General features: G+C 43.3%; 1 protein-coding gene across 16 annotated transcripts in view; it reads right to left on the bottom strand.

Moving 5' to 3' along the window:
* Window positions 1-3222, bottom strand: part of DTNA (dystrobrevin alpha) — a gene marked incomplete at its 3' end in the record, with an annotated part of 181353 nt that extends 178131 nt beyond the window's left edge. For 8 of the 16 annotated variants that reach the window (XM_084210484.1, XM_084210480.1, XM_084210482.1 and 5 more), the window contains exon 1: window positions 2968-3221. In XM_084210484.1, coding sequence (XP_084066610.1) covers window positions 2968-2984 — 17 coding nt within the window. In that variant the 5' untranslated portion in view covers window positions 2985-3221. Of the gene's footprint in view, window positions 1-2967 lie in introns of all 16 variants that reach the window. The other 8 variants (XM_084210490.1, XM_084210489.1, XM_084210493.1 and 5 more) reach the window with 3 other exon arrangements.
* Between the last annotated feature and the right edge of the window lie 10783 nt (window positions 3223-14005).

Genomic DNA, 14005 nt, shown 5'->3' on the forward strand with positions numbered 1-14005 from the left:
TCCTCTCTCTGCAGCAGCAAGAGGCAAGGGCAGGGGACAGGCTCCCTCTCACTGTCCCATCCCCTCTGTCTCAGCAGCACTTCTCCATTTCCCCTTGTGTGGGATTATTGGGGGTTCTAGGAAATGTGAGGAAGGGCAGGGAAAGCTGCAGTGAGGAAGGAAGACCAGAAGAACAAGAAGAGGGCGTCACCACCCCTAGCAACACCTTGTTACAAAAGCCTTTAAGAAAGTGATGTCTGCTTCTCTCTCCTTCCTCCCTCCCCATTCCCCTACAAATCCTCATCACCTAAGGAGCACAAGGCTAGTGAGGGAGAATGGGGGAGGGAGGAGGGCAAGTAGAAGAAAGAGGTTCTAGTCCTTGTGTCATGCCCTGATAAAGCTACCACACCCTTAGCCCTTACCCAAAAACCTCACTCAGTATCACACTGCTGTGTAGTACCATTATCACTGAATGCAGTACCACACTCACCTTAATCAAGAAAAATTCACCCTAAGAGCTGGCCAAGGATTTTCCACTTCAGTAAATATGCCAACATTATAATAATTTAGAATTTGTATCAAATACAGCTACATTTTCTGCGGGATAATATCACTTTATTGAACATTTTCCATTTATTGCTTGGACCATTGGAAAATATTATTTCAGGTGAATTAGGTAGACCAGAACACTTTTAAAAGTCAATCTAATACCACAATGTAGTTCTTTACCCTGGGAACATCCTGTTCCGGGGTCAGATGCTCATTCCCTTCCAGGAGCAGGTTTTTTAGGCAGCTTCACTTCCCAGAATTCAAAGCATGTTTCTTTGTGACAAAGCTCTCCAGTGCCTCTTGGACATTTAATTATGGGAGAAGGGTCTCAGATAATGAAATGGGAACATCATGCTCCTGAACTATAACTTCTGAAAAGCAATACACTGTGGTAGGGAAATGCAATTAAATTTTGAACTGACTCAGGAATTTCCCATGGAACATTAATTCTATTTTCTGCTCACCTCTGAATGTCAGTCTATTTTTCTCTTTCAGTTTAGGAAGCTTATAAAAGGTGCAGTGAACCCCTACTTCTAAATCTGTGAATTCTCCTCCCTGGGGAGGCCATAGCCATGGGAAGAGTGCATCTGCAAACAGAAGCCTATTGTGTTAAACTTATCAGAGGCAATGCCTAGCCCAAGGAACTGCTACCTAGATACACAGAGAAATAATAAAGGTATTTTCACCCCCTTCCAGCCCCTTCTGGTCTGCAGGGGCTTTGACAGCTCACATGACCTGCATGAAGCTGCACGGGACCTTGTGCAAGAGCCGGAAACTAACCACAACTTCACCAAGACTCACTGCAAGTTTTATTCATCTTGACATTTTTTGTCTCAAAGGTCTTCCACTTCAATACTAAAACAAATATTACAGTAATTCCTTGATGTAATGTAAAAAAAAAGCTTTCATGTAAGCAACTGTTTGCCTGGAAATTTAGCCCAGCACTGAAGCGCTGAGCCAGTCAGTTACTTAAAAGAACACCCAGCTACTACAAACTGTAAAAGAATTGGCTTGGATTTCATTTCTCATCCCTACATCTGTTTTTTGTGCCAGATTTACCTTAAAGGTTATCTATCTCTTCCTTCTCCATCCCCTACACTTAATCACACAAAAAACACTTCACAGCAGATTTGCTCATCCAAATGCACCCAAATGTTTTGCAAAATTCAGGTACGATGACCAATAGGGATGAACTCCATCAAATACCAGAAAGATACCAAAAGATACCAGACACATCATCTTTCCCTGAAACAGAGGAACTGTTTCTATTTTAGTTCATCCACTTTCACATATTTTGCATGACACAGACTGCCATTATATGCATCTCTTGAGCAGTGATATCCATAACCAAAAATGTCAGGCATCTCAGTTATCTGCAGACAGCACCTATTTCCTATGGTTATTATGGGCAGTACTAACACGTCAGGAATTCTGAGTATGTTTGGGTGAACTGACACCAGATCCTAAGTTAGGAGCTCCTCTACTATGAGTGTAAAACACACATGCCCAGAAAAAAAATGGTATAAACAATGCTGACATTTAGACGACACACACTCAAAGCCCAGATTCAGATGAAACTCTCAGACTACAAGTTCTTGCTATATAACAAATAGTACATCTAACTTCCAAATGAGTTGCTGTATTTTAAAATCCTTTTAGCTATAGAAATACGACAACTTCACTAGAAATACTTCAGAAACTGCCTGAAAAAGACATTGATCAATGAGAGAATGTATTTGCCAGATACTGAAATTATTTCTGATAAGTTCTAGAAAGAACATGATAGCCTGAATTTCCTTTTTTTTACTCACAAATTCACTAAGTGAGAACTACCAGGGAAATGCACAGATTTTAAAATTACTGCTAGAAGGACTTTGTTCAAAGAAAATGATAGCCAAAATGTTGGTTGTTTTCTCTTAAAAAAAAAAAATCAAACTCCCAGTAAAAGCATTATTTGGGACAAAACAAACAAGAAGGGTAAATTTAATTAACCCTGTGCTGTGATCAAATTCACCCATGAGGAAATAGTTTGTAAATGAAACCATGGCCAAACAAGCAAGCAAACATTGATTACATCCTCTCTAACATGGAAAACAGCTCACATTTCAACTTTGTAATAATAAGCAACATTTCAAACAGCATGTCCCACTAACGAAGAGCAAAGGTACATAACAAAAATCAGCTGTTAGGAACACGGCACTCCAAACCATAATGGCAAAATAAAGCCCAAGACTCCCTAAGTATGCCAGAAAAGTTAACACTTCACAGAGGAAAAAAGCTCAAATGCTCCATATGGGGGAAAGGGGAGACTAAATCGCCCGGGGTAAGCATTACTTAAGTATCCACCTCATCCTAGAGGAACTGCCAGAGTGCTTTGAAGGCAGCAGGAAAGCCCAGAGGAGCCACCCTAGTAAATGCAGAGGCAAGCTTCCTACTTACCCCGCTGTATGCACCATGATCTCTTTTGCCACCTTAGTAATTCCCAAGAATCCAGAATGATGGTTTTTTTTTAGGGAATATTACAGCTGCTAGAGGAGACAGAGGCAAGCTGACAAGCAGAACTTTGCGAGAAGCCAGGCAGAAGAGGGATGAATTTAAACCTTGGCTCAAGATGCTGTGTATTCTGCGTCTATCTTTAACTTCTAAATGATTTGGTTTCACATTCCTCTGAAGTCCTGCTGGCAGATGCCTTCGTGGAGCTTTACCAATCGCAGGCACCCTGCCCCCTCTCCTCCTCTATCCCTCCACCTCCCTCCCTCCCTCCCATCCTCCCAAGCTGCCACTCCACCCCCATCTGCCCCATCCCCACCTCTCCTCACTCCCTCGCACACATACACACACACACAGGGGTTGGCTGGCAGGATTTCACGGGCTCCCAGCCTCGGCTGCCCGCCCACGTCTGAGGGAGCCGCCGCGCCGCCGGGCACCGGGGCCAGCGGCCGGCCCGGCGAGCAGCGCCTCACGGAGCCTTCGGAAATCGGGGCAGGCACCTGAAATCACAGCCTGTGCCCACTCAGGCAGGGCCCCTGAGCTCCAGCACCACCGACCGAGCCGCGGTCCTTAGCGGGACCCCCGGGGCGCATCTTCCGCGGGGGATCCCGGGCAACACGAGCTGGAGGGCTGGGGCAAGGCAGCGATTCACCCGCTGCCGCACGGAGGGAGGGTCGGCACAGACCCGTCTGCGAGCTTACAGCACTCCCGACTGCACAGGCAGCTTCATGGAGGAAGGCCATTTTAACAATAAAACCACAAAAAACCTAACCCAAAATAAAATATATAATAAAAAGAACTTTGTACCAGATCTTGACTACAAAGCTTCCAAACTGCACTCTTAGTCTATGGCTCCTTACAGGAACAATGCATTGCAATGTTGTTTAGACTCTAAAGTAACTAGACTACGGCTTAATGATAGAATTCTAGTGACTGAAATGGGGAAAAAACTCCTTCCATGTGACCCCGAAAGTCAGTATCCCTACCAGGGGCTGCTAGTGTTGACATAAACCCCTCAGATCAGCGTTTTGAAGCAGGAGAGTTTAATGCTCAAATGCATATTCAGTTGAAAACTGCCTGCCATCAAGTCTGCCTTATCTCAGACATAGGGGGGAGCGGAACAAGCCACAAGATTTTATGTAAAGTGTATGAATTATTGAACACTTTCAGTTGCAACAGGAAAATATCAATTGCCAGTCACACCAATTCAAACAGAATAACCTGGTAAATGTGTCTCTCTTCTTGGAATCTTCAGCCTTTGTCTGAGCTGCTGCCAAGAGGGGGTTGTAGGGATGTGGCCAAGCAAGCAGTGAGCACAGGCTGGGGCAGAGGGGGCAAGGCCAAGCTGTGCCCAGAATCCCTTGGCTGAAAACACAGTTTGAAAATGCCTTGCCAATGCCCAATTTCATGGGGCATTACGCTTTTCAGAACGCCAGTGTTGAGTGGCTGGACTGATACAGTAGTAAAAGTGATCAAGCATTTACTTCAGGCTAATGAAGGAAACTGGTCAAACCTGGAAAGGCCTCAAGGGGTGGGGATAAAAAAATCAGCCAAAGGGCTGTATCATAGGGCATATTAAGAAACTCTCCACATCTCCTGCCTGCTTGATAACATGGATAAAAATAAGTGCGTTTGAGAACACATATAGCAAATATAGTCTGATGAAAAACAGTAACTCCACAGTAATTTTCACAGTCAGTCTGCATACACTGAAAGGCAAGAGCTCTTCTTAACCTGGATTGAGCTCAGGTTTGTGGGCCTGGAAGTGTTGCCAGGAACACAGAAACATTAAATAACAAATCAGCTGACAACTCCTGGAAAATTGAAATATTTCTTTTGAATCACTAACATTTGTTACTATTAGCAAAGCCAGACCCCACTATGTTCAATACCTGCCTTCCAAAGCACGTTAAAAACTCCAGCAGAACATGCCATGGACTTCCTGTCAGTTGAGGAAGAAGTCACTTCACTTTTTCTCAGGATTCCTGATACAACAGTTAGGGCATGTGTCTATTATTCAGGTTGAGGAGCTGCAGTGAACTGCAGGAAAGCTGCCTTGTCTGGCACTGCTTTCTGACAGAGCCACCTCTAACACTGCTGGCTTATAAACCCCTCAGAGCACAGAAAATCAGAGCCAGAGAATTCCCGTTCAAATGATGCAACTTCATATAATGCAGTATGTACATCAAGTAGTTCTTTTTCCCATTTGTTTGTAAAGATGTCAGCCTTGAAGGGCAGACAATCACTAGAAGCAGAGACCAACTGTTAACATTAGGTTTTAAAAAGTACAGTGCTTAAGATGCTCAGAGAGACAAAAAGAACAAAGAAAAGTCTTTGTGCCTTTGTAGCTGAGGGCTCCCTTCTAATTAGGGCAACAAGGAAGGAAGAAAGAAGCTCCCTGTGGAAGAAAGTGTGATGGACAAATGTGGTGATTCAGAAGTGAAGTCATGAACAGGAAGGATTAGGACTGAGCTGTTTATAGGACTTCAAACTACCTCTAGAGAGTGCTTAAGTGTTAGGGAAAACAATGGCAGGGAAATCCACGGAAGTACATCCACGCTTTTATCTAAGCTTGTGCGTTTCCCCTAATAGATACAGAGGGAAAAGAGATTTGGCTTTGAATCCTCTAAAATGCAACTGTTTGCTTCCCGTGCCTCCTAAGAGGGTATTTAAGACTATCTAAGAGTATGGAGAGGGGAAGAGCTTTGGAAAATGATGCTGGAAGTTACTGGGAAACCTTGGATGTCAACATGGACAGCATGATCCCAATCCCATGAATGAGACAGCCAGAGGTCATATGTCCAAAAACCGTATCACACGAGCCAAAAGAGAAGACAGGTGTCCAATTTCCTCAGAAGAAGAGCTGTGCAGTAATACCAGGGCCTGAAGTGCAACACAAAGTATACAGCTGCAAGATTTACCACTGCTGTGACACGAATACTATAAGGGTCTGCTGCTTATAGCCAGCATGAAGTGAAACACACCGGGGACTTCTGTGGCATTGGATTTGAGATCTATGAAAATTTATTAATAGTAAATTCTTGTGGAGGAGTGAGAGCTCAAGTTGGAGCTGGCATGGGAGCAGACAAGGGAGTGGCAGAGAGGGGAGAGTAATTTGGTACCAGTGACAAGTGTAAAGAGGTAACATGTTTGGAGCCATGTGACTTCCTACCCATTCCCACTTTAGCCAAGTGCCTAAGAGGCATGATCTGTCCCTTCATGTTTAGCTATTTTTAACAGGCACAGAATTTGCTCTTTGTCTCCCCTTGTCTGTCAGTGTCTTCAATTCAGTAGTCTTGGCAGTCTTAAGATCTGGGCTTACTGGGACAAGCAACATCTTCTACCCTACAGGCTCAATCTTTCTAGGTCTTACTCAAGAGTATTTCTTCATCTTTTGAATGATCTTGTTAACCTCTGCAGATATTTCAGCACAGGTTTGTCCAAGAGTAAGAGCTCTGGAGTAGGGACTGTAATTGCACTGGCAGGCACGGAGTTCCTGCCCGTCACAATGGATTCAGCACTGCTTAATCAGTATTACTTAACCTGCACAGCCCTCACTGCCCCAGCTGACCTACAGCCAAGCCTACTCAGCTACGTACTTACACCAACAGGGCTCTCCAAAATGATCCAGCAGGTGGGGTTTGACCAAATGTTGATCCACGTGCTGCTTCTTTCCTGCCTACCACTTTTTATTTTCCTTAAAGAAATGGGGGACAGCTATGGCAGCAGTGGGGACAGGGGGCTCTTGGTGGCATCCCCCAAGCACCCACTCCCTAGCTGCCCCCCCACCACGCAGCAGGATACACCTGTCCTGGAAGGAAACGCAGGGGATGGACATGGGCTCACCCAGGGCAAAACACTGCCCTGGTCTCCCAGTGTCTGGCACAACACTCCTGCCATTGCCATGAGGCTCATTGGGTAATGGCAGGCAGCTCCAGCACTGAACGTGTTCAAATGGGTTAGCTCTGCTATTGGTAAAACACATGCAAATTGTTTGAATTCTTAATAAGCATTAATAAAGTAAATGGAGAGTGCACTTAATGCATACTCCCTGACCAGTTCTGCAGCAACAGAGGATTTTCTGTGCTGGCTTTTCTGTTCTTGATTTCTCTGTTTCTGTAATTCAAGCCATAGGGAAAAAAGGGAGATCACCCATGGTCACAAATTGAAGCTTCAGGAATAAATCATATTTTCAGTCATTGCATTTTACTAAATTAAGAAAAAAGCTATTATTTACTTTTAAACATGTCTTTCTTTTTGCTATGTCCTGTATTTATACTTTTGGTAAGAGTTTTTGGTATGAACACATGGCTTAAACCAGTATTTATCATCATATATAATCATGTCACATGTAAAGGAGCCAGGATATGAAGACTTTGGCTTTATTTTTGTACACAAGAGCAAGGTTTTAACATTAATTATCAAGAGTTAAGCAACTTTTGAAAAACTCTGTGCCCTTGCCTTTACCAGATGCATTTTCAAGCTCAACTGAAAAACACCTAAGGGGAGAACTAGAACAATTCTGGTTCCATTCATCTTGACACTAAATACAGGAAAAAGACTACTCTTTTTTTGTGCAGTGCCCAAATTGATCAACAAAATTAGGATCTGAGATATATTAAAATTAAGAGCAACTTTCAAAAAATGAAGTTTTGTAGGTAAATGGGTAATTTTACCAGACTGAAAAATATTTTTCTAAAAAGAAAAAAAAACACCAAACAGGTAAACCTAAGCCCACAAAGTGCTGAGGCCTGGAAAAGTCTTTCTGGAACTGTTAGTGCTCCTGGATAAATAAAAAGGCTGCTTTCAGACTTTCTAATATCATCTATTATTTGTCCTCTACCTGAAAATGCTGAACTTTCAAGGTTTGAAGTGACAGCTATAGTTCATTTAGGTCACTCAGCGAGCAGCACCCCTAATGAAGATTGTCTTCCTCAAGATTTATGATCTTCTGCTATTTATTGCTTCCAACAACAGTAATCCCTGTTTCCTCTAAACTCTCATGACCACTCCTGCCTCTGAGGACAGGAGAGCTGCCCACCTCTGTAACCAGCTTCATGCAGCCAACCTGCACTGCCCACCTTCACAATTATCCTTTTAATTTCCCCAGGCCTCCATGATTGTTCTTCTAGATACTGCCCACAGTTATCAGTATTCCCAACTCCCTTGCACTTCCCCTTCTGTATTTTCTCCCTACCTGTGGAAAAAGCAGCAAGCAGGTTTTGCAGCTTGATTTAGAGCTGTGTGTGCTCAGACTGAGCAGCCAGCACAGGTAGGAGCTGCTTTAGGAGGGGAATGTTGCAGGTCCTGTTCTTTTTTGGGTTGATACCTTGGATTCCACTTCGGGAGAATCAAGGAGAATCAGTATGGCTGAGATTTCTTCCTAGGTGTTTAATTTAGCAGAAGGCATCTAGTGAGTTCAAAACTACTGGCTGTGGCCAGGACTGTGAGACAAACAAACATAGCATGAGTGTGTTCCCTTAAAAAGCCAAACTCTGAGAATAAAACAAACAAACAAACAGCCCACATGCCAGCTACAAAGATTCATGACACAGTCTTTGCTCCAGCAGAAGATGCTCTTTGTCTTCCCAATGATAAGAACCCTTTGCTGCTTTAAAGGCTTTATGTCTGGTCTAACCAAGTATGCAAAAGGTAGCACACAGTGCTCATTAACAGAGCTCATTGCACCCTGTTCTTGAACAGGAAAAGTTAAACGTTTGTGAAAGTAAAGATCACAACACCAAAACTTGTCACAACATTCACTTGAAAACAAAATCCTTATTCCTGAAATTATTATATATTGATATTTTTGTTATGGAAATGGCTATGTTATCCTGTCTCACTCCAGTACCTTGGTTTCTTCATTGGAGTGCTAAATTTTGCAGTGAAATTGGTTTCCAGTAAGTTATTTTACAAAAATGCCACAAGTGTTCTCTCTTTATATTTGGCTGGACAGACAACCCCGAGTTTTTGTGGAAATTCAGCCATTGCATGAAGTGTGCATGCAGGCAGACATGACTGTGGCTGGAGTGACACATTCACTTTTTTCAGAACTGGAAGAGGATAATCTCTGAAACAGGTTCTGTGTTCAACTGAGCTAAAGGTAGGAACAATCCCCTTTCATTCATCCCACATCCCACCAAAAAACCCTCCTGCTCTCAAATAAAACTCATTTTATTTCACCCTCCTGACAAAAAACTTGGGAAAGAAAGGAAATTACATTTTTTTTTCTCGATAAAGAAAAAAATGCACAGCAAGAACATGGAAGGAGGCCTGGAAGTCTCAGAAAGTGCTAATGAGAGCTGGAGCATTAATATATAGGCCACCACCACGAATTCCATCAGATCAGTTATGTAAAAGCCAGCAGCGCCTGACTCGCTCTCTGAAACGCACCAGTGCCCTGCAGGGCTGGGGGAGGTGTCCCTCCTTCACACACAGCCCTCTCCTTCCCGAGTCCCGGCCCAGGGCAGCGGCGTCCCTCGGGGGATGCCCGCATCCCGGGCTCGGGTCGCGGTGTGCCGGGCACAGGGACGGGGAGGGAGGGCGGCTCAGCCCGAGGGTCCGCGCCGGGGCGGGAGCACGCAGGGCCAGACAGCCTGGGAGAAGCTTGTCCTACTGCTCCCTCTGCTGTACCCATCCTGTGCAGAAATCCCAAAAGCCGGCGCCGAGAGCCGGGATAAGGCACGGCAGCTCTGAGCGCGGCCTGCAGGCAGCACAGGCCGGGGGAAGAGATGAAGCCGCCGGGGAGGAGGCAGAAAGCGCCGCCACACTCGGGACACGGCACGGACCTTGGTGTGCCCCACCCAGCACACCTCCTTGGCTTCACTTGTGCTTCCAGAACAGGGGAATAAAGCCTCTCCTTGGCACCATCACCTCGCTTTGGGACACGTGTTTAGATCATGAGCTCATCTTCGGATTTGGATGGGTGTCCGGATCAGCCCCGGAGAAAGGCCCAGGAAGCTGCCCGGGCAGGGCAGCAGATGAGTCCCACATTAGGGAATGCTGGCAGCAACACCCGCCAGCAAAGGGGGAAAACAGCCCACCCTGAGTCACATCAGTGCCAGCCACATCGAAACAACAGGGAGCACAGGGAAAAAAAAAAAAAAGAAAAAAGTAAAGGGGAAAAGTGGCTTATGGTCTTATGGTAATGAAGTCAATTAATCATGTGGTAATTAACAATCTGATTGTTCTAGAGAATGGTTTTTTTTTCTAACCAAAAACTACCTGAACACAACTGCAGTCAGTAATTCCACCCTGTAACCTTTTTTCTGAGGGCTGAGAATTTGGCAGAACTGGATACCACCTATGGAAGACATTAGCAGCTGCCATGAAAGCATTTGTTTGAACACAGGGAAAACTTGTACCCCAAGGAAAGTACACATTCTCAGACATTCAAACATTTCAATGTGCTTTCTGCAATCTTCATAGCAATATTGCAGTTACTCCACACTTTCTTCTTAGCACTAATTTATGGAAATCCAAGCTAGAGAAGAAACTGTTTCAAAGGAAGAAATGTCTCTCAAGCACTTTTTCTCTGAGAAGGTGCACACTCATCAGAATCGGGAGGAATGATGAGAAGAATCAGCACCTTCAGGAAAAGTGGACACTTTCCATAATAAAAGAGGCGATGAAAGGCTGGAGTGCAAGGTTAGGGCTTTGAAAATTCAGCCATACACTCATCTTAAACCTTCTGGAGAATCTCAGGAACTTTACACAACTTGAACCAGAAACAAAAAATCCTTCCTAACAGCACTATGAGACTAAAAAAAATTAATCAGTGAGTTCCAGAAAGGCAGTGTTAACAGAGAAGACTGAATTCATTTTTTTTCTCCATGCCCCAAGTATTACTTCTTCCTGTATTACAGAACATCTACCAGCTAATGAAAATACGGGAAACCAGACTTTATGATATAGCACGGTGATAAAATGAATTATATTTAAATGTCAATGGAATCTATGAAATAGAGCAAATTTGGAAGAAATCCATTCAGTAGTTTTAAAGTTGTGAATAATTAGCATGGCATTTTCAAATGCACTTGATCAAATTCATGACCTAATTCTGCTCTAAATTCTTTAACTTTAGTTTTTGCAAAGCTATATGAGCCATGCAATACTACAGTAGTATTAGAATGCTGCAGCAGTAGTGAGTCCTGATGAAAAATTCTACCCCTTAAATGAATGAATGACTCCAGCAAAAGAATGGGTCATGGAAATCTGGGGCAGAATGAAGTCCATTCTTTTCAAAGGCAGCACTCCAGATTTTCATAAATGCAAACAAATGCTGTTTGACCTCAGGACTGACACAATGTACCTAATTTCAACTGTCTAAGTTATATGACAAGAAGAAGCTGGACTGGAGCTGAAATATAACAACTTCCAATGGAAAACTGAGATACTGTAAAACATTTTATCTGTAGCAAGCCAGTAATAATTACAGATTATTCTGACATTGTCCTGTTGAGTTTCATGATGAACAGCCACAAATATACCAAGTGTGAGGCACAGAGACCAAGCACAGGTCTGGTCATAACCTCACTGTCAGATGACACAAAGCTGCTCCTTTTTATAGCACCTCCTTCCATCTCATTGAATTTATCATATTTATTCCCAAATAAAAGAAATTACTGGGTTTTTTTCCTTTGTTCAGAAAAGCTTTATCCAAGAGCCTCAGACATTCCAGTGTAAATTATTTGTACTTCATGCTACAAAAAGTCTTGCTCCAGGACTTTGTGACAACACTGACTACCTGAGGGAAATCAAATTAACAGCAGCTGAGACAGAACTATTAAAGGCATGTTTTCCCCTATGTACAGTAGTCTGCTAACGTATCCACAGGCACTGAGAGAGTGAGGATAAAGCAAGGACATTTCTCTGAACCATCACTATCTTTCACATTACTGTCTATTCTTGTGAGGGAGCTGTGGATGCAGTGATATTGATAGGCACTGGGGTTCCTTGAGCCTCAACTCAAGCATGTAGATTTTACAGACATGCACACCATGAAGACAGTAGCTTCCAAAATAAATCAGGCAAGCTTTTTGCTTAAGACTACAGAGGTAACTGCAAGGTTGTTGCTAGTTCTGAGTGTAATGATGCAAGGAAGTGGAGCACCTAAAGCCTCTCCTCTGCCCTCATGCCCTCAGGAAGCACCATCCAGCCTCCAGAGAAGAAGATGGGTTTGGGATGGCACCCGGCCTCTTCCTGCACAACCTGCCAGGGCAAGATGCTCACAAAGGAGCGGTACTCATGGCCCTGCATTAATTAACTCCTCCTGCTCCACGAGGGAGATGACATCTCTGCTGTTTCCAGAGAAGGGCAAAGATACATACACAAGCAAAATGGTCAGAGAGGCAAGGTCCACATTTGTAACTGGGAATATAAATTGTGAAGTGCAGACAGGAGACCATCACATCATGCCCATGCTGCTCAGGCACTACCTGAGAGGTCAGTGGGGCAGGGCTTGTTGTCAAACACCTCGCTAGCAGTGGTAGAGACCAGGTCTCAGCTATGCCACAGGTTTGCTTTGTCAACTTAGGAATTGACATGTTTACTTCCTCCCTCCCACTTCTCATCTGCTTTGGCTGCATAGCCTTCAGTAGTTTTAAGGTGGGTGTCATGTTTCTAGGTGCTCAGAGCAACTAAAACTTGGGAGTACCTTTGACCTCCTAGCACTACTGGGACTAAATATTGAACACCGTTCAACAAATATTTTTATTCCATTTAGTGAGTGGAAAAAATAACTGAGTTGAAAGAAAAATGCGCCTTGCTTCAAAAGCCTCTTTAATCAGCCTCAGAATCTGAACCAATGCTGAACATAAAGATTTAAATTTGGCTTAATGAAAACTGAATAGACCAAAAAACAACAAAAGAAGTCTCTTTACAAAAGGTATGGATTCAACCCAGCCAGTAAATAATTAAAGCTCCTCTCTGTTCCCTTCCACTTTCTATTTTAAGGCTTTTCATTATATGGGATCAAAGTCAGCTCGAGTTGGAGAGAGTTAGACAAATCCATCGTGGAGACAGAATGAATGTATGATCTCATCCCCTGTGACAGCAGCCCAACAGTACCACCTGTTTGAACTCAGCTCATACCATTTCTGATGACACTGGCAATGTCAAGCAAATTGTTCGAAATTCAAGGCGGGGGGGGGGGGGGGGGGGAACACTCTCCACCAAAGCAAACGAAAAAAAAAAGAAAAAGAAAGCAAAAAGCTGTAAATGTGGCATGAGGAATGCTTACAGGCAGCCAGTGCTGCAAAAAGAGCAGCCACAGAAAGGGTTCAGATCCCATAAGCATAAATCACTCTGGGCCTCAGAAAATCAGCTGTATGAAGAAAGACTCAAAAAAGAGAAAAAAGAGTCAAATGAGAAAGCAATGCAAGAAAGCTGTATAAAAAATTATAAATAATAAAAATAAGGAAGTTTAATCCTTCGTTATTTTCTCAAAACAAAAGAAAAAGAATATATTGAAGCCAGAAGACAAAATAATTAAGAGATATGAAAGGCAAGTTAAATGGGGAGTTTAAAACTGACAGAGAAATTTAGAGGAGATTAAGGAAAATTCTGCTCTACCTTTTGGAACTTAAAATTTAAGTTTACCCTGTGGAGCTGTCTGCAGCAAAATATAATTGGGACCAGAAAGGACTATAAAAGAAAATATTAATTAGACTGTTAATGAATACCTGCATGCTCCCATTAGAAACTCATCTATTTTAAAAAGAAAGAATATAATCCTTAATGAACCTCGCTTTTTTTTAAGCAATAGAAGACAAACACTTATACTTCCTGATACATACAATGATTAACTGTCAGGGAGTAACACATCACCCTTAAGGGGAATCCCCAAGGATTAAGAAAATCCCCTCTTGTCACATTATTCCGGAACTGTCAGCTGGCCAGTTCCTGAGCACTGTCAGGAACAATGTACTGGCCCAGATCCAACACAACAATGTTTGGTTAACACTGAAGTTCAGTCAAAAGATTTCTG

Source organism: Fringilla coelebs (assembly GCF_963513975.1).
Source record: "Fringilla coelebs genome assembly, chromosome: 1".
Taxonomy (NCBI): Eukaryota; Metazoa; Chordata; class Aves; order Passeriformes; family Fringillidae; genus Fringilla; species Fringilla coelebs.